The 22,803-nt window shown below is 49.4% G+C and overlaps 1 protein-coding gene across 1 annotated transcript in view; it reads left to right on the forward strand.

Moving 5' to 3' along the window:
* SH3PXD2B (SH3 and PX domains 2B) overlaps positions 1-22,803 on the forward strand; it is a 98,718-nt gene that overhangs the window by 61,915 nt on the left and 14,000 nt on the right. Inside the window, exons 6-10 of the mRNA XM_032337003.1 lie at positions 1,929-1,954; positions 9,979-10,113; positions 15,419-15,523; positions 19,699-19,816; positions 22,563-22,789. Coding sequence (XP_032192894.1) covers positions 1,929-1,954; positions 9,979-10,113; positions 15,419-15,523; positions 19,699-19,816; positions 22,563-22,789 — 611 coding nt within the window. The remainder of the gene's footprint in view (positions 1-1,928; positions 1,955-9,978; positions 10,114-15,418; positions 15,524-19,698; positions 19,817-22,562; positions 22,790-22,803) is intronic.

Consider the following 22,803-nt stretch of genomic DNA (forward strand, 5'->3'; position numbering starts at 1 on the left):
ACGATGGAGCAGCGCAGCCCAGCTCCGGGGCCAGGCCCTGCTGTTCCTCCCAGATGCACGGGAGTGCGGCCCCTTTCTCAGGGATTGGCTTAGCCTCCTCACCCTCTCCTTCGAGGCCCGCAGTGACAGAGACAGGGTCATTACCCGGTGGCGAAAAAGCCAGACTTGAAAATCAGACCGAGTTTGACGCTTCTCCAAAGAAGATACACAAATGGCCAATAAGTAGAGAAGAGGAGAAGCGGCCCAGCGTCCTTAGTCACCAGGAAATGCAAATCCAAACCACAGCCGCTAGAAACCAAAGCCGCTCTGCTAAAAGCAGATAGCAGAGAGGGCTGTGGAAGACGTGAAGGAACTGGCATCCGCGTGCGCTGCGGGCGGGCCCATACGACGGTGCGGCTGCCGTGGGGGGCGGCCTGGTGGATCCTCAACCGGCGAGACCTAGAGTTACCACGTGACCTGGCTTTCCATTCCAGCGTAGAACCAAGAGAAATGAAAATATACATCCACACAGAAAGCTGTGTACAAATGTTCCCAGAAGCATGATTCGTAAGAGCCAAAACATGGAAACAACCCAGGGCCTGTCAGCTGATGAACACATCAGCGAAGTGTGGTTTACCCACACAACAGGATTTTATTTGCCATGAGAAGGAATAAAATACTCATCCACGGTACAAGGTGTCAGGCCCTTGAAAACAGGCCACCTGAAAAAAGCCAGTCACAAAAAGCCTCGTACTGTATGATCCCATTCATATAAATGTCCAGCATAGACAAATCACTAGAGACAGCAAGCACCAATTAGTATTTGCCAGCAGTTGGGAGGAGTGGGAACAGCGAGTGACTGTTTATAGGTCCAGGGTTTCTCTTTGGAATGATGAATATTTTCTGGAATTAGATGATGGTGATGATTATACAACCTTGTGACTATCCTAAAAACCAGTGAACTCTACACTTTAGAAGAATGAATTTTATGGTGTGTGAATTATAGCTCAATTTTTAAAAAATTAGGTGGATCTGGGTTCAGCTTGCTACTTGCTAGCTGTGTGGCCTTAGGCAAGTTACCTAACCTCTCTGGGCCTCATTTTCCTCATCTAGAAAATGGGCATTAAAAGACTACTTATTTCCAAGTGTTATTATGACTATTAAATGAGTGAACTAAAAGTACCTAGCAAGTTACTGGCACGGGGTAATAACATTTAGTAATTATTAGCTAATGTTACTGCTGTCACGACATCTGTCTCAACCCAACCATCCTGTCGCCTCTCTTGTCCCTTTATAATATAGGAAACCTTTTTCTAATGGGATAATTTACATAAAAGTATTCTGTAATCCTTGATCTGTAGTATTGTATTGGTAATGCAGTTGCATGTATAAATTCCAATGTGGTTGACAAATACAGGGGAGTCATTACTCATTATTCTGTATGAATTCTAGCCCACAGCAGTGTTCTCTGTGTCACCGCAAGAGAGATGTGTTTTTTTTATTGATTTCCAGAATTCTACCCAGTTTTCCTGCATTCTGCCTACCACGTACCTACCCCAAAAGCTTTCTGCTCCATGAGTACAGCACAGGGCAGCCCTAAGAAGCGGGGCAGGGCCTCTGCTGGGCCTGATGAGGTGGCTTCTGGCTCAGTGCCACATGGGGACCTAACGTTGTTTTCATACTGCATCCCCAACATCAGCCCCTCCCTAGGGACCCCTACTCTGCAAATAAGAGTAGAGAGCCTGGTCTCCTGAGTGCCAGAACACATACAGGACAAAGGGAGCAAATGAAGAGGAATTCTTCCTTTTTCAAAGAGTCTGGGTCCCTGAGGCTGCCTCTGATTATATTCACTGGTGATGTTCTGGGATGGAGAATCTCCTGTTCCTAATGGAGTAACTCACGTCGGTGCTAACTCATCATTCTCTCCCACCCCCTTCTTTCCTGTGCAGGGAGCATGTTGGGAAAAAGAAATCTGGTAAGAATATTTTCCATTTTCATTCATTCAATGTTCAGCATACCCCTGCTGAGTACCTGTGATCGCCGGGCCCTGGGCACTGCCCAAGGGATACAGCATGTGACTGGTGGGTGGATGGATGGATGGATGGATGGATGGGTTGATGCCTGATTGATTGGTTGACACTCCACCCTGCTTACCCACCCACCCCACCCCTACCTCCCCCCCCCCCCCCCCCGCAAAAAAAAAAAAAAAAAAAGGAAAAAGAAAGAAAGAATTAGAGGTTGCTACATCTTATACCAAAAGGTTACAGATGGATAAGACCTGCTGTCTTTCCCTGCGACTGCCTCAGAGGAGTAGGGGAGCCCGACACCCCCAGCCACCTATAGGGGGTTAAGTACAGAAATGTGGTGCCTCACACCTGAGAGCATTCTTCCCAGGTGTGGAAGGGGTCAAAAAAGAAGGGATGCTGGGTCTTGCACAGTGAGCGGGAGCTTTCCCCCGAGAGAAGGGCGGTCGGGGGTCAAGGAGAGCCACACAGGCGGGTGGCCTGGCCTCTGTTTTTCTGTTACTCGGACACTGTTCTGGGCAGAAATGGCCGCTCTTCCCAGCACCTCCGGCGTTCACTCCCTTCTCCCGAGCTTCAGTCCCCTCCCTTCCCAGCCTCCCTTCTCCTCCCTGGAAGCCACAGTTCTTCCCGCTAGAGAAAGAGAAGGTGGGGATTCGGGTGTGCACAAAGGAGTGACTCAGTCCTTGCAGGCCTGGGGTTGATAACTTTAGATTCACAGCAGTCTGACCCTTTCTTCTATCGACCCAGGATTATCTGCCCTCCCCCACCCCTGCCCCGATATCTGCAGAGTCCCCTGCCCACGACCCCCACACCTGGAGCCAGCATGGTCTTCTGAGTTTCCAGAAGTCTAAGTTCTTTTATGCATCCAGGAAGACTGAGGGCCTTGATAACGATGTAGGGAGAGAGGGGCCAAGCAGAGATTCGGGACATGAAAAAGAATGCCTCCTCTCATGGTCCCTCAGTTCCCTTATCTGTAAAATGGGGATAATAATAGTAACCTGTCCTGGCGGGTCATCATGGGATTTATAGTAATATGTATAAAGCATTTGGAACAATGGTTGGCATATTTTAAGTGCTCCGTGTATACTGCTGTCTCTATACTGCCACCATTAATTCAAAGCACATGGGTGTCCCTGTCCAAATTCAATGGCTCTGGTCCCTTTACTGCCCCCTGGGTACAGGGCTGTGGTCAGCTTTATAGGGCCCAGGACGTTCTTGCAAGGAAGAGTGGAGAGAAACTGGGTCTCTTTCCCTCAAGGCCTGGCGTCTGGAACGAATGCCCACCTTTCCCCAACCAGTCTGTTTATAGCTCCACTTCTGGGTTTAATAGGTACTGACCAGAGCCACGGCATCCTGTTAGAGCTGCAGATGGTCCTTGAGCTCTGAGCGTAATGATATGTTTCTTAGAAAAGAGCAGAGAGGAGAAGAGCAACAGCTACTCTTGGGCTGGTCACAGAGTTTCTGGCTTTGAGTGTGCAGAGACATTCCTGAAGGGAACGGCTAAAGGACGAGAGGAGAGAGACAGCTCTGGTTTGCAAAAACCAAAATGTCTGGTCAGAACAGGCTTGATGAGGGGACTGGTCTGGAAAAGAGAAGAGGCTCTAATTTGTGGTGACGGCTGTTACATCATTCACCTGCAATGATGGGGGATGGATTTATTTATAGTTCAGCTGAATGGAAAATAGCATCTTTCTTCATTTAGGCTAACGACCCATGCTGGGATTAGCCTTAGTTTCTTATCTGACCCTTGAACACTTCCTTTATATTAGAACTAGCCTTCTTGACGGACTGTGAAAGGGATTTCAGATTGACAGTCCAAACTCTGAGATTTCTGTGCCAGAACTCTGAATTGGAGAAGGCTCATCTCTTTCCAGAATTTGCTAGTCATGGCCGGCTGGCTGGCCTCTGCAGACTTTGGCTAATGTGGAATCAACTTCTGTTCATCTGGCAGGAAAAAATCCTCCCACCAAATTTAAGAGGTCATCCGATTATTTAAAGAGCATCCTTCTTCTTGATTTTCCTACCCTTATTGCAATATTCTCTGATTTACTGGTTTTTTCAGCAGGACTAGCAGTATAGTGAATTTCTGGAAAGAAAATCCCACTTTACCATTACTCACTGTATTAGTCTGGCTTGGGCTGCCATAAGGAAAATACTACTGACTGAGTGGCTTAAACAACAGAAACTTATTTCCTCACAAATACAGAGCCTGGATGTCTGAGATCAAGGGCCAGCACCATCAGGTTCTGCCAAGAGTTCTCGACTGCTGCCTTCTCACCGTGTCCTCCCATGGCAGAGAGAGAGAGAGCAAGAACAAGCTCTCTGGTGTCTTTTCTAGTAAGGGCGCTGTCCCCATCATGGGGGTCCCACCCTCCTGACCTCATCTGAACCTAATTACCTCCCAGAGGCCTGCCTCCAAATGCCATCCTATGAGAGTTAAGTCTTCAACATATGAATTTTGGAGGGACAAAATGCAGTGTATGGCAGTTACCATTAAAATTCAAGACATGTCACCATGAATCAAAACATTCCAGTTAGAAGTTCTATGGTGTCTCAGGCAGTGTACCTCATGAGAATATTTTACGGCACTTCCTTGGTATTGACATCACCCTTCCACTGTCAGACCTCTCTGCTGACCTGTTCCTTCTCTACTTCCTGCTGGACCACAAGGATGACGTTCTTTACAGAGGAATACTTAGATTTCAAGCTTACAGCTCCTAGTACTTAGCTACCTGTGTCAACTTCTAAGCTTTGCTATTACTCTGCATTGTAGAGCTTGGACGCAATACCACAGTCCACCAGTAGGTGTCTCCACCTAGCACCTAACTGGCCTGAAGCTAGTTTGAGAATCCTGGTCAATCAAAGGAATGACATTTTCATAAACTGAGGGCTCTGGGAAAAATGAAGGCAGAAGAACTGGTGCTGGAAAAGCAGCCCCGAGCACTCTCTCCAAACCACTTAACTACAGGAACTCCAGTGTAAAAGCTGCTGTCCTAGAAAAACAAGGAGGAGAGGTTAGATGCAGGCATGGCCCCTACCAAGTCTTGGAGAAAGTGCCAGCCGGAGCCCTGTGCCCAGTAGCAGATCTGCTCCTTCCGGCCCAGAGTGCTAAACCTTGCTCCCTTAGCTCCACATTTGCCTGGATTGGTGTCTCGTTTGCCGTGAGTCCTGTGATTTTCTGATTCTTTCACTACTCTTCATTCTCCCACATCCCCTTGGCGGCCTGGTTGGGAGAGTTGGCACAGAAATGAATAGATCAGTCCATTGATCAAAATCCTGAAAATTGGTTGTAGTCCAAATGTACTGCCATCATTGTTGTTCAGACTGCATGGCAACAGTGAGCTTTCTGGACCGAGTCACCGGACTTAACTGGACCCTGACTCCATCAAAGCCTGTTAGAGGCAAGAAGGAGTCATCTTCAATTGCCAGTGAGATGGCCAGGCCTGCCATAACTATCAGCATTGTGTGCTCTTAGGAGGAGGCCTGAAACCGTGCAAAGCAGAAGAGTTTCTAGAAGCTTCCCTTTGTCCTTTGTCTGTTCACTCCACAAATACCCATTGAGTGTATACTAAGTGCTGAGTGAACAAGGCAGACACAGTTATTAAGGATTTATTAAGTACCTACTGTATGCCCGACAGTGCTTTCTCTAAGCCCCTGGGGAATACAAAGGTGAACAAGATGTAGCAAGGATCCCTATAGTCTGGTAGGAGAAATAGATGGGTAAACAAAATAAAATGTTGTAAGTGCTCTACAGGAAGGCATTTTAGTTTATTTCTGGGGTAGGAAGTCCTTTAAAGGTGAGTTTTAGAATATTGGTTTTTTTTTTTTCCTTCAGGTATTTATCGAGTCTAGTAGGTACCATGACATTCTAGGCCAGGGGTTGGCAAACATTTTCTCTTATACGCCAGATAGTAAATATTTCAGGGTCTGCGGACCGTGTCAATAATAATTTTTCCTCTGCCTCTCTCCTTTACAACCCTTTTAAAAATATAGATGCTTTCCTGGAGTGCCTGGATGGGTCAGTCAGTTAGGCATCCGACTCTTTATCTCAGGGTCATGAGTTCAAGTCCTGCATTGGGTTCCACACTGGTCGTAGAGCCTACTTTAAAAAAAAAAAAAATCTTTTCCTAATTCCCCTTCCACTGAAGCAGACCGTGGGCCTATGAGCCTTTAGACAGGGAATCCAACAGTAAACAGGAGACTGAGTCCCTGCATTCATGGGGCTTATGTTCTAGAGTGGAAAAACAGACAAAAAGGAAACAGTAAATACACAGAATCTATTATTTTTTTTTAAACACTGTGTTGAAATAAAACTAGGTGAGGCACTCAGCCCCACCATATGAGTTGTACAGAATATTACTCCTGAATTCGGGATTGTCCTTTCCTTACCTTTATATACATTAAACGTATGTGAGTCTTTTAAAAAAACAAATAGGTGAGGCAGTGCAAGGTGATCAGAGAAGATCTTGATGAGATGCCATTTGAGCAGGAACCATGCATTTACAAATGCAAAACCATGCATTTACCTGTGTCACACGGGGGAGCGTGGAAAAGAAATGATCAGAGGGATTGGCAGGACCCCCTAGGCCACTAGGTTTTTCCTGAGTGAGGTGGAGGCCATTACAGAGTTGTGAGCTTTGAGGAACGTGATCTAACACATCTTTTCAAAGGATCGCTGTGGCTGCTGTGTCAGGAACAGATTATAGTGGTCAAGGCTGGGGCAGGAGACCAGTTAGGAGGCTAAAAATAGGTGGTTCCCATTTGAATGCAGGGGAGAGAAGAAGGCATCCCGAGCGGGGAAAACAGCCCAAGCAAAGGCACCTTCATGAGGTTTTATAGGTATACCAGGGATGGGGTAGCCAAAAGACAAGGCCATTAAGGCCAGCAGAGTTGATTGTAGAGAACCTGAGGGCAGTGGGGAGCCATAGCAGATGCTGGGCGGTGAGCAGCGTGATCAGAGTAGCATTTTTGGAGTGAGCCCTCTACACTATGGAGTCAGAAACAGAGGGGCAGGATAGAGACCTGTTACACGCATTGTACCCCCACCACCACCATCCCGAAGAATCCTCTCTCAGACTCTGGTGCAGAGGATGGAGCTCCGTGAGGACGTGAGTCAAGTCAGGGGACCGGGTGCTAAAAATAAAGTACACTCCCATCAAACCTATGGCTGGATGAGAAAGAATCCAGACCTGCCTCCAGGTGGCAGCAGAGAGCCCCCAGGCAAGAGCACAACCTCTCCTGGACCTCCTGCGGGCAAAGACTTGGACAAGGCTCTGAGAATTCACCTGGGCAGTGGGCACAGGTTCCAATCTGACTGTGTAGTGGCTGCTTTTCTCCCATCTCTCCAGTTCTTCCTGTCAGATTGAGAGCCATGGAAGCACAGTTGCCTGGATACAGCACACCTGAGCCCCAGGTCGGAAGGGTAGCTGCATTCCTGGGGTTGTGATTCCTAAGGCAGGCTGTATCCTGGGATAAAAGCTATAGACTCTGGTCTCTACCTGTTGCATCCCCTGGGGAAATTGTCCCCATCTTGCAGTGGCCAGGAGCCTCCAGCAAGCCAGTATCTGTCTCCACTTCCTCACTTGATAGGACCTCTGTGGGCAGAGTGCCGGGTGGTCCAGGATACTGTCGAGACTTCTGCTGTCGGGAGCTTCCAATCTCCTGGGGGCAGTGGGAGAGGCAGTAACAAGCCTGCTCAAAGACTACTACTGACAGGCTCCGGTGGCTGGGCTGACGGGTGCACTGTCATGCTAGAGGCTAGGAGGGCATCAGCCTAGCAGCCTGACCTTGGGGGAGGTGCTGGAGAAGATAGCCCAGAACGACACAAGGAAATCAGACCCAGCCTGATTGGTTCCTGGGGGGACGCTCCTCAGATGACCCTTCCTTCCCTAGCACCTTTTCTTTCCTCATCTGCCTGCACCATGCCCCCACCACACTGGAGAGCCTCTGAGCCGGATGAACCTGGGTCCCGTCCAGCTTTCTCAGCACCCAGCTGTGGGACCCGAGGCAAGTCACTTAATGTCTCGGAGCCTCTCTTTTCTCATCTATAAAAGGGAGGTGGCTTCCAGGGTGGCTGTGTTGACATAGTTTTTGTACGACGTGTAGATATGTATGATGGCTTTCATGCGAAGCTCCTTCGCTCCCCACCTGCTCCTGAACCTTCAGTCTACATCTCCATCTCTCTCCTCTGCTCTCTTTCTCTGTTCCCATGCTTTCTGCACCCAGGGTGGCCCTGGGACCCTCTCCGACTCCTGTTTACCGCCATTACCCTCAGCTGGGAAGAGCCAAGAAGCAGTGACACTTCACCCTGCTACAATGCCCTATTCTGGTTTTCCACATCAGAGATTCAGAGCACATGGTTCTAACAAAGGGCTTTTGTGCTGCTTCTGGATGCCAGAGGCTGGGGCACACTGGTGTGCTGGTAAATAACTTTACAACCAGCTTTCTGATCAAGAGCACTGCTTTGTAGCATTTGCCAATATTGATGGTGTAAATACTCCCACTGTGGCCAGGTTCAAGCCACCAACAAGGCGTCACCCGACAGAGCCAGGAAGGGACCCACAAAATCGGCTCAGGGTGAGGTGGCCCTGGTACCCCACTCCATTACTGAGTGTGTTTGGACACAGAAATGTGGGATTTCCTGGATATTGCAGTTGTTTATGGAAGCAATAGGAGGCACTACTGTGAATCAGGACTTGCATAAAACCAGGGCCTTGTGGCCACGAATGTCTGCCTTCCTACCCCCTTCAGTCTGCTGCTCTCAAAGGCCTGTTTCCTTCTCTTTGGAATTTCTGAACTTGGATGTCCCTTTACATCACCCATGTTGTAGGATATCTTCATTTATTAATCAGGTATGTCTTGGTGTTTTACCGGGACCACACAACTCCAGGAGGCACCATCCACATCGCATCCCATGGAAACTGCCTTTCCAGTCCATGCCAGTCTCTTCCTGCTGCCACTGCCATGATCCAAAGCCACCGTCATCTCCTCCCTGACAACCCCATGACCTGCATCTGGTCTTCTGCTTTCTTTCTTGCCAGCCTCTAATCTGCGCTCCATGGGGCGGTCAGAATTATCTGAGAGTGTAAATCTGTCCTTTCATTACCTTCTTAACACCCTCTAGTGGCTTTCTACTGGAGGGCTAAAAAAAAAAAAAATCCAGGCTTCTTACGTATCTGTTCTGACCCATGCCTGCCTGTGTGTCCTCATACGGGACTGCTCTCCTCGCTCGCGCCAGCCCCTTGGCCTCCTCCCAGGCCCCTTCCTATCCGAGAGGCGGTCTGCATCATTGTTTCCCCCATTCTCTCATGTCTCCTGTTCATGTCCCCTCCTTAGGGAGGTCTTGCTGACCACCCCATTGAATGTGGCATCCCCTTTCCTGATCGTTCTTGGTCCAACATCCTGGTTATCTCCAGCAATGCACCTATCAAAAACTAATACTTACATTGTCTTGTATACTTATTATTCATGTTTCTCTCTCCCCAAGGAGGTGAAGTTTCTTGAGCCTAGGAGTCATCTGTTTCGTTCACTTTAGTGCCCCTCAGCGTCTAATAGTGTGTCTGGAGCATCACTGATGACAGCCTGAATTCATAGATGAGTGATTTGGGATGGCTGGATGTTTGGTTGGTGGATGAGTAAGGGCAGAGGAATGAATGGATAGATGGAAGATTGGTAAGAGGGAAAACATTTTCCTACTAGGCTGTTGGCTGCTTCGGGGCAGGGACCGTAATCTCAACCAACTGCGAATCCCCAGTGGCTCACACAGTGTCTGCATTGAATAGGCACGTGGTCAGTTTTGGTGGCTGCATGGGCAGATTAAGGAGGAATGAATAGATGAGGGGACCTTTGAGATTAGTCCTGTAATAATACTTTCTGTCTTTGAAATGTTCTCCTGACCCACCCTACCCCCGCCTCCTGCTCCTTCATGCGTGGGTGGTGGCTAGAGGTGACATCTGATGAGGTTTTGTATCCACAGGGGGTGACCTGACCTCGGTGGACCCCATGGTCCTGGAGCAGTATGTGGTAGTGGCTGACTACCAGAAGCAGGAGAGCTCAGAGATCAGCCTCAGCGTGGGGCAGGTGGTGGACATCATCGAGAAGAACGAGTCAGGTAGGGGAACCAACCCGCCTCCCTCCCTGCCCTACCTGGTCACTGAGCCCCTAGGCCAGGAGAGAAAGACAGAAAGTGGAAGCACTGGAAGTGCCATGGCTGATCCGAGCTGGGCAGTTAACACAGATCCAGCTGACACCCTGTCAGAAAGCTACCCCCGTTGGATCACAGTGCTTGGACATCACTTGGTCACAACGCACCAGCACTCTGCGGGCTCGTTGTTATTGCTTTATTCTGAGGGTCTCATTGCATGAACGTGTCTCCTGGCTTGCAAACACTTGGGAGACATGGGGTCCAGCATTCCCCTGAATGGAGCCCTGAAGGCTTTGTCAGTTGTGGGCTCTGATGGGACAGACACATCGCCTGTCTCCTTGGCCCGCCTGTCATCACAGGGACCCCTGGTCATGTACACCAGCCAGGTCTGGGATGGAAGGTGTATGATTGACAGACACTTAGCCTGCGTTTCCATCTGAACTCTGCATTTCACTGCAGTCCAGCTTGCTGCTTCTCTCTGGCCATCAATTCTCTTGTATGCAAAATAGAAGAAGCTTCAGGACACCTGGTGGCGCCGTCGGTTGAGTGCCTGGCTCTTGGTTTTGGCTCAGATAACGATCTCAGGCGGTTGTGGGATCAAGCCCTGCGTCGGGCTCCACACTCAGCCTGGAGTCTGCTTGGGACTCTTTCCCCCCCCTCCCTTTGCTCCTCCACCTTCCTCCCTCAAAAATAAATAAATCTTCTAAAGAAATAGAAGAAGCTTCTACCTCAAAGAGCTGTTACAAGGATTAAATGAGATGCTAGAGTGTACCTACACCTAGGCCCAGCACACAATAGGTACTCAAGAATGTGGGTTTCCTTTCCTCTTGCCTTCCTTAGCCATGAAGCAGCCATTGGCAAGGTGTAGGGGATGAGCAGATTCTCTCCAGGAAAAGGTAGCAAAACCCACTGGCTTTGTTGTGCCTGAAATGCGACATTGCCTAATATCATTAGCCGCCAGTCTCTGTGATATCCCAGTGGCTAGTAGTTTGCATCAGCATCTGGATCATGGTACTGTTAGTCATGAGATAAGCGTTAGCCAGCCAAATTCTTTAATATAGCAACTGCCATCCCCACTGCACAGCTGAAGAAACAAGACTCCAGGTCCCCTGCTCGCTCACCCAAGATCTCACGACAAGTTACCGAGCTGGAATTCTTTTTTTTTTTTTTTTAAGATTTTATTTATTTATTTGACAGATCACAAGCAGGCTGAGAGTCAGGCAGAGAAAGAGAGAGGAGGAAGCAGGCTCCCTGCTGAGCAGAGAGCCCGATGTGGGGCTCGATCCTAGGACCCTGGGATCATGACCCAAGCGGAAGGCAGAGGCTTTAACCCACTGAGCCACCCAGGCGCCCCACTGAGCTGGAATTCTAAACCAGTTCCCGCTGACTCCAAGGCCATGTGACTCTCTCATTCCTGGGAATAAGTATATGCAGCTGATCTAAATCTTGGGAATGAGTATATGCAGATTATGGGTGTGGCTAGGGTGCCCCGCAGGGACTAGTAAGGAAGTCACCCCCACCGCCCTGAGCAGCCTGTGAGCCTGAAGTCCAGAAGAATACATTGCCAGGAGAAGAGTAGGAGCCAGGATGGGCTATTGAGAATAAGGCTGGTATGTCCGGAGGCAGTGGGGGTAGGGGGCCAGCAGGAGGTCACATCTTACAGTGGCCAACAAACTGGCAACAATTTTTTTAAATTATATTTTACTGATCCAAGTAATATGTAGGCACATTCTTTTTTTAATTTTTTTTAAAGATTTTATTTATTTATTTGACAGACAGAGATCACAAGTAGGCAGAGAGGCAGGCAGAGAGAGAGAGAGAGGAGGAAGCAGGCTCCCCGCCGAGCAGAGAGCCCGATACGGGACTCGATCCCAGGACCCTGAGATCATGACCTGAGCTGAAGGCAGCAGCTTAACCCACTGAGCCACCTAGGCACCCCTATAGGCACATTCTTCTCAAAACATTAATGGTAGGGGTGCCTGGGCAGCTCGGTCATTTAAACATCTGCCTTCAGCTCAGGTCATGATCCCAGGGTCCTGGGATTGAGCCCCACATCAGACTCTCTGCTCAGCAGAGAGTCTGCTTCTCCCTCTCCCTCTGCCTCTCTCTCCAGCTTGTACTCTCTCAAATAAATAAATAAAATCTAGGGGCGCCTGGGTGGCTCGGTGGGTTGGGCCGCTGCCTTCGGCTCAGGTCATGGTCTCCGGGTCTTGGGATCGAGTCCCGCATTGGGCTCTCTGCTCAGCGGGGAGCCCGCTTCCTTCTCTCTCTGCCTGCCTCTCTGCCTACTTGTGATCTCTCTCTCTCTCTCTCTGTCAAATAAATAAATAAATAAAATCTTTTTTTACAAATTAAATTTAAAGAAACATTAATGATAAAGTTAAAATCTATTTTTCCACTAGCTTCAAACTTAGTCCCCTTTCCAAACCCCAGACAGACCTTCTTTCAGTTTACTGTGGATCCTTCTTAGTAATGTATGCACATATATGTATGTGTGTATGTGTCTTCATGCATATGCATGTATACATGTGTCTGTGTTTGTATGTGGCCTGTCTACATGTGTGCACGTGTGTGCCCATACAGAGATATATAACCATATGCACACACAATAGTTTGTGTGTAGTGATATGATTCTGTAGTGTTTTAACCCCAGTGGTATCATTCTGTACATTTTGATCATTTCAATCTGCAAGGTGCTTTTTAGTCAACATTTAGCTCTTCTTCCTTCAATATCTGCATACTCTTTGATCTGAATAAATCATATTTTTCTCTAGTGTGAACAGTGTATCTGAGCACACTGGCGAGTCTTCCTTTAGGTTAGGTATGACACACAGTACTGAACCATAGGCACACATATTTTGAATTTTAAGACACTGCCTAATGACCTGCTTCCAAACTGGCCATGGCAATTAACCCTCCCCATGGCAGCGTGAGGCGTTAATGTGTGGATGGTTGAGGGCTAAGCCCTGGAGGCTAAGACAGCCTTGGACTGAATCCCAGCTCTGCCGCTTTCTTTATGACCTTGATCAAGTCCCTGCCTCTTTTAGAGCCTCAGCTTCCTCATCCGTAAAATGGGGTGGTCACATGCAGCTCCCAGGACTCATGGGAGGATCCAGCCGATCAGTAGTAGAGGTGAAGCTCTGACCCGGTGTGGCACACACTGCCGTCATTGTTGTTGTATTGCAACAGTTTGCTTAACCCCCACACAAATACCTACAAAGAGGAGTTCTTAGGAAGACAGACAACATACCTTCCAATTTCTGGATGTGCACTGATTTGTCTGCCCTGTTCACTCACTCACACACATGCTCATGGTGCCCAGCCACCAAAACTGGTATCTTATTTTTTAATTTTATTTAAAGATTTATTTATTTTTATTTGAAAGAGAGAGAATGGGGGACCGGGGCAGAAGCAGAGAGAGAATCCCAAGCAGACTCCCTGCTGAGCATGGGCAGGACTCGATCCCACAACCCTGAGATCACAACTTGCACTGAAACCGACAGTCAGATGCTTAACCTGCTGAGCCACCCCAGGCACCCTCCCAAAACTTGTATTTCAAAGGAGCGTCTTAGTTGAGTAAAGCAGCTGACTTCTGCCTCAGGGAGGTCAAAAGCAAAGGCCTCCCTGTAAGACCAAGAAGGCTGTTCAGTAGTCTGCCCCTTCCTTCTCTTCTTTCTTGGGGTGTCTAGGGCTTGGAGGTGTGTGATTTTGGGGAACAGATCCTATTTTTCTCTTTTTTTTTTTAAGATTTATTTATTTGAGAGAGAGCACACATGCATGAGAGCTAGGTGAGAGGCAGAGAGGGGGAGAGAGAGAATCTCAAGCAGACTCCCCACTGAGCGTGGAGGCCCAGGACCCTGAGAACATGATCCAAGCCAGAACCAAGAGTCGGGTGCCTAAGGAACCAACTGAGCCACCCAGGTGCCCCCGGATCCTGTTTTTCCATATATATTGTGCAGAGCACATTGAGCCATGTGGTAATTTACCTTTGCCATTGTGACCAATCACCACAAACTTAGTGGCTTCAAACAGCATAAATTAATTATCCTATAGTTCTGTAGGTCAGGAGTCCAAAATGGGCCTCACTGGGCTAACATCAAGGCTTTGGCAAGGCTGAGTTCCCATCCATGGGTTCTGGATAGGATCTGCTTCTTTGCCTTTTCCAGTTTCTTTTTTTTTTTTTTTTTCTTTTTTTTTTTTATTATTTTATTTATTTATTTGACAGAGATCACAAGTAGGCAGAGAGGCAGGCAGAGAGAGAGGAGGAAGCAGGTTCCCCACAGAGCAGAGATACTGACGTGGGGCTCGATCCCAGGACCCTGGGATCACGACCCAAGCTGAAGGCAGAGGCTTTAACCCACCGAGCCACCCAGGCGCCCTACCTTTTCCAGTTTCCAGAGGCCACTGCACCCCCTGGTTCATGGTCCCTGCCTCTCTCTTCAGAGCCAGCCGCGCTGCACCTCTCTTGTCTTTCCTCCGCAGCCTCATCTTTCCTGGACTCTTCTTCTGCCCTCCCTGTAATTCCACGGGGCCCGCCCAGATCATCCCAGATAGCCCCCCTATTTTAGCTTGGCTGCTTCACGACCTTAATCCCACTCCCTGCAATCTTAATTCCTCTGTGCCACAGAATTTACTGTAGTCACAGTTTCCGAGGATGAGGACGTGGACATTTTTGGCAAGTCATGATTCTGCCTACCACGGAGTACGAGCTCTTTCTCTAAAGACGGAGGGCCTGAGGGTCTGGGTGAGAGGCTTCTCAGACAGTTACATTCCAGCCAGCTCGACCCTGTCACGAGCAAATGCAAGATCAGTGTCTCGGCTAAGTCATGAGAACGGTGGCTTCAGACATCAGACAACCCTGAGTGCACCTAGCAGCTCCTGCCTAAGCCATGTGAACTTGGACAAGCCTGCTCACTTCTTGGAGTCTAGGTTTCCTCATCTATGCTATGGGGATGAGGATGTGAAGATGAGATAAAATAGTGGAAGTAAAGGAGTTAGCGCATACCTTAGTGCAGATAGCCACGTTCTTTACTCTGGTCACTCGGGATGACCTTTCTGTCCCCTGTCCCAGACTCAGGAGTGGATTTCTTTTTAGGCTGCCCTGAGCAGTTAGCAAGCAGCTAAAATGGGGAGTTGTGTTCCACAGTAAAATGGCGTCTCTTTCGCCCTACCCCGAGCACTGACTCATGCAGGGGCTGAACGTTACTATATTCTGACCCCCAGGCTTCACACCCAGCGCAACTAACCTCAGTCTGCACTCTCATTTCCCCAGGTTGGTGGTTTGTCAGCACTGCCGAAGAGCAAGGCTGGGTCCCCGCAACCTGCCTGGAGGGGCAGGACGGTGTGCAGGATGAGTTTTCCCTACAGCCCGAAGAAGGTAGGAAGGAGCTGGAACCTTGCGCTTGCCAGAGACACCTGTGCTGGTCATCCAGCACACCCACCTGGGGACCTCCTTACCCAGCCCCTCCCTGCCCTTCAGCCTCTGCCCCCAAGTCTCAATGGCTCACTGGCCTAAAACTAGGCCATGGGCTTGGGGATGACAGCAAGCCTGTGCTTTCTTAGGGTTTTGGGGAGCCAACCCAGGTGAGCCTGGCTGGAGCTGGGACCCTAACACCTCCATGGGACCCCAGGAGGGCCCCAGCTTGATCACTGTCAGCACCTCACCATTCCTCCCTTGAGCTATTCTGATGGCCAAGATGCTGGGGCTCCTTACAGCTCATTTGTGAGACATCTGAAGCTTTCTAGAAACATCTGTGCTTTCTCAGTGACTGGACTGGGCATCAGGATTAGGGCTGACCTTTTCCACTTACTTCTGTTACCAGGAGAACTTACCCCCAGGTGTCCCAAAGGGTGGTTCCTGCAATGCCAGAAATACTATCATCCGACTGACTCTCATTTACCCAGGAGGAGCTTTCCTGAAACCAGAGGACAAGTTCATCTTAGCTAATAAGCAGAAGGCTTTGAGAGCTAGACAGACCTAAACGTGGATCAGCTGCACCATTACAGGGAGAGTGGGCCAGCAGCTTCACCTCTCCCTGCCTTAGCCCCCTCCTCTGAAAATGGAGATGGTGATGTCTATATCATGGGATTTTTTTTTCTTAATTAAATGATTCCACATGCAAATGTTCAGCAATAAATAACCAGGAAAAGTTAATAGATAGCTATGCCTTACCCAGAGCTGAATATTTGGGGCTTTTAGCTGACTGTTTTGGGGAAAGCACAAAACTTCTGTCTGTGTTTATCAGAGAAGAGGGTGAGAGGACGGGGAATATTTCTGTGCCCAAAACTTAACAACTGTGTAAATGGTTTTTCATTTAGTTTTATTATGGCCAGCACCCCTCAGAGTAAAATGTCTGTGGGTTTGCTCTGTTTTGGGGGGACCCTCCAAGGCACTAGGGGCTGGGCTAACTAAAAGAATCAACTCAGTTTCAGGAGTTGTGATATACTACATGGAAACTAGTTCCCTTAGACAGTTAATGATGATCATTACAGGCATCTCTCTGTAAGGGATTGATTATTAACCCCATTTTACAGATGAGGAGATAGGCTCAGAAAGGTAGACACACATGCCTGGGGTCACACAGCTAGAAGGTGGAAGAAATACATTTTCCTGAGTCTGTACATTTTTCTTCCCGCTGACACAAGGGCTTCTCTTAGTGCCTCTTTATAAATCACACTAGGAATAGGATTAAGTCCACTGGTGGCCTCTACACTCAAGTCCAAGGTTAATAATCAAGAACTTGGTCCTTTTAAGACACTTGGAGCTTGGCATAGACTCAGAAATAATTACTCCTAAATGGAAACATGCACTTGGTGTACCCTTTGCCTCCAGACACTGGAAGTGCTTTGTCCTCACCTTTGCCTTCTGCCCTTTACCTCCACATGCTGCCTGTCCAGTTTCATGGAGGTACTGGTCTTTGCCCCGGCCCGTGGGCCGCCGCCGGACTCTGGGGGACTTGTATGCTACCAGCTGGCGTCAAGGTGCCTACCTTGGGGCTTTCTTGCCTGGTCGGTTTGGAGCCAGTTCCTTGCATCTGCATGTGCTTTCCTGCTTGGGGACTGCTCGTGCCTGTTGCATGTGAGAAACAGTGACCTTGTCTGTACTGTGTGTGTGTTGGCATGTTGGCCTGGGCAGTATTTCTCAGCCTGGGGCTCTAAAGTCTCCCAGGTGAAAAAATCATGCCTGGGGCCTATCTAATGCTGAGCCGGTGACCTGTTTCTTTCATCAGACACATTACAAGGGAAAGAAAGCAATGTCAGACTATCTTAAGCAAAAAGGGAAGTACACCAGCTTGTCACTGAAAAGTCTGGGGAAGGACTAGCTTCAGGCGTGGCTGGATCCAGAGGCTTGAAAACATTGTCAGCACCTGGTACTCACTCTCCCCACCTCTGCTCTGCTCTCTGCTTTGCTGACACTGTTTTCTCACGACAGCAGTTGTGGGCCCCTTTCAGGGATTCAGGGATACCCACCCAAGGAAGTGCTTCTCCCTCAACACAAGTCCTAGGACTGGAGCTGACTGACCTGCTTGGGTCACATGCTCTCCTGGAACCCACCACCACAGTGGCCAGGGGAAGAGCAGATGGATGAGAAGCAGGCAGCGTCAGCAGGCACCTGCCAGCAGTCTGCGTGGTCTCCCACCTTAAGCTTTGTTAGGGATCGCTGAGTGTTTCATGGAGCCCGGGGAGAGCCTCCTGGTGCCAAAGACTTTCCCTGTGTAATTCAGAAGAAGGATGGGGCCCCACAGGCGTCCAGGGCCCACAGGACTGCCTGCATTTAGTCTTGGATCTAGGCAGCACCCCTTTCTACCCAACCAAATAGAACTTCCGTGCATCTGCGGGCTTGAATGAGCCCCCTGGCACCCCTTACAGTGCCCACCCACCCCCTCCCACAGCCACCATGAGTGAGGGAAACAGCTGACTACCATACACAGGATCTGTGTAACTTGAGTCAGCTCGGCCCCCACAGAGCAGGTCAGTGGGCTAGATCAATCAATAAATAAATTCGGTGTGTGTCTACCGCCTCCCTTGACACCAGTTGGACAAGCCACAGACAGCCCATGGTGTTTTCCCAAAGGGGGAGAGTCGGCCCCAACACACTGGCCGTCAGCGCCAGCCTACAGCTGGCTCAGTCACTCCCTAGGGGCCGGAATGTAACCAAAACAGGAAAGCCCTTCCCTCGACTCACCAGGGTCCCCTGGGACACTCATTCATTCTCCACTGCTGACAGCATGGAGCACGGGAGCTCTTCTCTTGTTCTCTGGAGGGCCCTACCACAGTGTGACAATGAGCAGTCTCCTCGCAGAGCCTGAGCAGTGGTCCCGTGGCTTTGAGGGGAAAGAGTCGGGAACCGCAGAGAGGGAGGTGGAAGGGACCCGAGTTACATTAGTGAAAATCGAAGCAGGCAGTGATTGTACCATATGTGTGTGTGTGTACATATATATATAAAATCATGATGTCGTACACATAGAACTAAGACAGTGTTAAATGCCAATTATATCTTAACAAAAAAAAGCCAAAACATTAAAAATAAAATTGAAACTTCAGGCGTGGTTGGATTCAGGAGCTTGAAAACAATTAATGAAAAACAAAGATCAGTTACCATCTAGGTAACGAAAATTGCTTTAAAAATTAAAAAATAAAGATGGGGTGCCTGGGTGGCTCAGTTTGTTAAGCATCTGCCTTCATCTCTGGTCATGATCTTGGAGTCCTGGGATTGAGCCCCATGTCAGGCTCCCTGCTCAGCAGGGAGTCTGCTTCTTCCTCCCCCTGTTCATTCTCTCTCACTCTCAAATAAATAAAGTCTTTTAAAAAATTTTAAAAGAGAGGGAGGTAGGGAGGAAAGAAAGAAGTAAGAAAATTGCCAGCGCTTGCTTCCTTATAGTGATTTAAGCCTGAGACCATCTGCTGCCAAAAATTCAGCTCATCCCTGACTCCCTGACCCCTCTATCAGCAAAACTGTGGAGGAGCCACAGATGAGTTGACCCCCTCTGGCTTGAGCAAGGTGGCTCTTACCAGGCCCTTCATTTACTAAACATTAACTAATTTACTGAATTTACACAGTATTCCTGGGACCATGCCCAGTGCTAGAGGCAGGGGAGTGAACAAGACAGACACAAATCCCTGCCTTCATGGCGTTTATATTCTAGTAAGGAACACAGACACAAAACACAATAAATGAGAAATTATATGCTGTGTTAGAAGGCAATTCCTGGTTGGGGGCGGGGACTAAACCTAGGTAAGGGGATGAGGTTGCCATGGGTCTGAATACTGCATAAAGCAGGGTCAAGGAAGGTGACCTTGAAGCACAGCTTTGAGGAAGTTGAGGATGAATGTGTGACACTGAGGGATTTCAGAAGGACTGGGACCTGACCTTTGTCCTGCTTCCCATTCTGCTTGGACAGGGCAGTCCAGATCCAAATGAGGGCCTAGAAATTGCTGGAGGAAATCCAGCTCCGATGGGCAAGGCATCTCGTGGATCACAGCCTTGGGTTCATTAGCATCCCAGGACTCTCACTGTCCTTGACTTAACCCTCCATCCCTTTGTTCCCACAGAGGAGAAGTACACAGTTATCTACCCATACACAGCTCGTGACCAGGATGAAATGAATCTAGAGAGAGGGGCCGTGGTGGAAGTCATTCAGAAAAACCTGGAAGGCTGGTGGAAGATCAGGTACCTGCTGCAGCTGGGTGGGTTTCAGGTCACATGGTCTCTGGGTGCCCAGAGGTCTGTAAGTGATTGCTGATGGTTGGGGTAAGGTTTTTGCCTGAGCCACAGAAAGATGCTTCTTGGTGTCCTTTGACCTCCCTCCCTATCCAGATCCTTCTCTAAAAATCTATAATAAGCAAGATCTCCGAACATACAGATGGCCATGACCTGGTTGACCAAGACTGGTTTCCACCTCCACGTAATTCTCATAAAGAGAAGCTGTGCTGCCCAGTGTGAGTGATTTCCCTCCCCAGCCTCACTCTGAGACCAGTGCAGTGTGAAACACCACAGGGACCGTAATTCATCCTTGGGCTGATCACATGCCCTCCCCTCAGGAGACCAGCTTTCTAGCTCTCTATCACAGCCCTTTTGCCTGCTGTGATGAATTAGCACCCCACAAGTTTGTAGGGTAGCGAACTCATTCTGGCCTGCATGGTGCTTTCCCAGTTTTGGTAATGAAAGTCCTGGGCACCCCTCCTTGGTCACCCTAAGTAGACAGGCTGCGGCCACAAGAAATGAGCGCAAGGAAAGAAGCCTGAGGTCCCTGAGACCTGGTATCTGGTCAGCAACATGAGGCAGGGCATTAGGACTGCTCGTCGGGGGCCGAGCCTGTGGCACTTTGTCCGTTCACTCAACACACACACACCAAGAATGTGTTTGACCCAAGCCATATTCTAGGAGTTGGGGAGTCAATGATGAGAAAGACACTGGTTCATAGCGGAGGCACAGAAGTCAGGCTCAGTTCCAGAATGGGGATGTGTGGGGACCCAGACCCCAGAGGAGAGGCTCCTCAGCCCAGGGGTCAGGAAGGCTTCCTGAGGGGACTGGGGAACTGAGGCTTGAAGCAGGAGTGGGGACAGTGACACCTAACATAAGTATAGATGGTATAAGATACTTAACTAATTATTCTAGAATTCTGTGGCTCTAGAGTTCAGGTGTGGCTTCACCAGTCCCTCATGAGGTTGTTATAGGGCATTACCGAGGCGTGCCATCATCTGAAGGTTCGACTGAAGCTAGAAAGGGACAGAGCGGGGATTTAAACTAGTACCTTTCTCTCCCAGAGCCCTTCCCCCTCCATGTGTTAGCTCTGCTTATAGCTTCAGGACCGCAGATGGTCAGCTGTCTTGTACCGAGGGCCTGAATGGGACGTAGCATGACGGTTTCCAGCAAGGACAAGATTTATTCCCTCTCAGAGGGTATTTTAAGACTGAAAGACACCAAATTCTGCAGATTTCTCTCTTAGAAATTGGCTTCCAGTTATCAAGGACCTTTTAATTATCAAAACACAGTGTCATTTAGTTCTTAAAGTGATTCCTGACAAGAGATTTGGCCTTGCCGTATGTCCTCTCCAGTCATTTAGGTCTTCTTAACCATCCCCAAAGGTGTGGGCACCTGTTTTGTGGGCCCGACCAGTGGGTTGCTTGTAACTAGTTAACACCAAGGGAATGATGCCCTTGAGTTGCGTGTTTGCCAATTTCTATAGTGTAACTGCTCCCATCGGGTGACACCCATGCAGCATCAGCATCAGTAACTGGGGGTTTGGGAGAGATGGACACGGTTTACCATCACAAGCTGGTACAAGTGGACCTCAGAGTTCCTCTGGTCCAGATGGACCCCTCTGGTCATGCTGTTACACTGAGCTCTATCGTGCAGAGAATTAAGTGAGAATCTCACTCACTGAATCCCTTTTGGAATTCAGTGAGCCCTGTGTCAGGGTCTCAGTCACTGTGCAGTTCAGGGACCGCCAGCTGATTCTGAGCAGGCCCTGGCACCAGCCCCTGACAGGCTTCACTCCCCTGTGAAGGGAACACATTTAACCTCCATGTTAACCAGCGTGACCGGAGTCCGCCCTGCCCTTGCCAGCCTGTGTGTTGGAAGCTGGGGCTACTGGGAGGAGGCAGTGACTTGCAGAGGTTAGGAGCACAAACTAGGTCTGCATCCATTTCTGCCGCCTCCCAGGCTTGGATGAAATACCTTCCAGCTATAAAGTGGTTAGAACAGACTGGCACACGGGAGGTGCCCACTAAGTGCCAGTTATGGTCTTCATCGTCATCACTGCAGTGACGGTAACTGGGCAGTGAGCGTAGTGGGTGTTTATGGCTGCTGGCCTTTGCCAGGCCCATGGGGACTTTGTCCACTTGTCCTTTCATATCTTCCTTCAGTTCACTGGCCCCGAAGCTCTCTCCATACAGTGAGCCATCCAGTGCCATCTCTGCCCAAAGCGTGTGTGTGTGTGGTCACTGGGGACACAGAACGGCCATAGCCAAGTGTGGCCGTGTGTTGTAGCTGCTGGGTAGGGGGTGTTGTGTTTGGGAGACAGTGGGGCACCGTGGAAGGAGGGCTTCGTTCTCTGTGAGGCTCAGGAAAGGCTTGAGAAAGGCTTCTATTAATTAAATAGAAGAGCAGGAGGAGAGAGGGAAGGTGCTTTCCAAACACAGGGTTTCCAAGAGCAGAGGCTAGGGGAATGAAAGATGTTATTGTAGTGGGGAGACTACAAGCCTTTTGGAGTGGGAAGGACATGAGGTTGCTATGAGGGATGAAGCTAAGGAGGCTGGCAGAGGCCAGGTTGGGAAGGCCTTGAATGCCAAGCTGAGGGCAGCAAGGGGTGCGCCAGCCGCTGACCCATCATTCCTGCCATCTGGGGCCTGGAGCACAGCTTCTTCCCATGGGCCTGGTGGAGCAGCCTGTCCAGCATCCTTCCTCCTCCCAGGTACCAGGGCAAAGAGGGTTGGGCCCCAGCCTCCTACCTGAAGAAGAACAGTGGGGAGCCCTTACCCCCAAAGCTGGGCCTTGGTTCATCCACCCACACCGGCGTTCTGGACCTGGATGGCGTTTCCCGGCAGCAGAGTTCAATGGGCCGGGACAGGGAGCTGCTCAACAACCAACGGGACGGCCGGCTTGAAGGCCGCCCAGTGCCTGATGGCGACATCAAACAGAGTGAGTGACTGCCC

This window comes from Mustela erminea, chromosome 3 (genome assembly GCF_009829155.1).
Source record: "Mustela erminea isolate mMusErm1 chromosome 3, mMusErm1.Pri, whole genome shotgun sequence".
Lineage (NCBI taxonomy): Eukaryota > Metazoa > Chordata > Mammalia > Carnivora > Mustelidae > Mustela > Mustela erminea.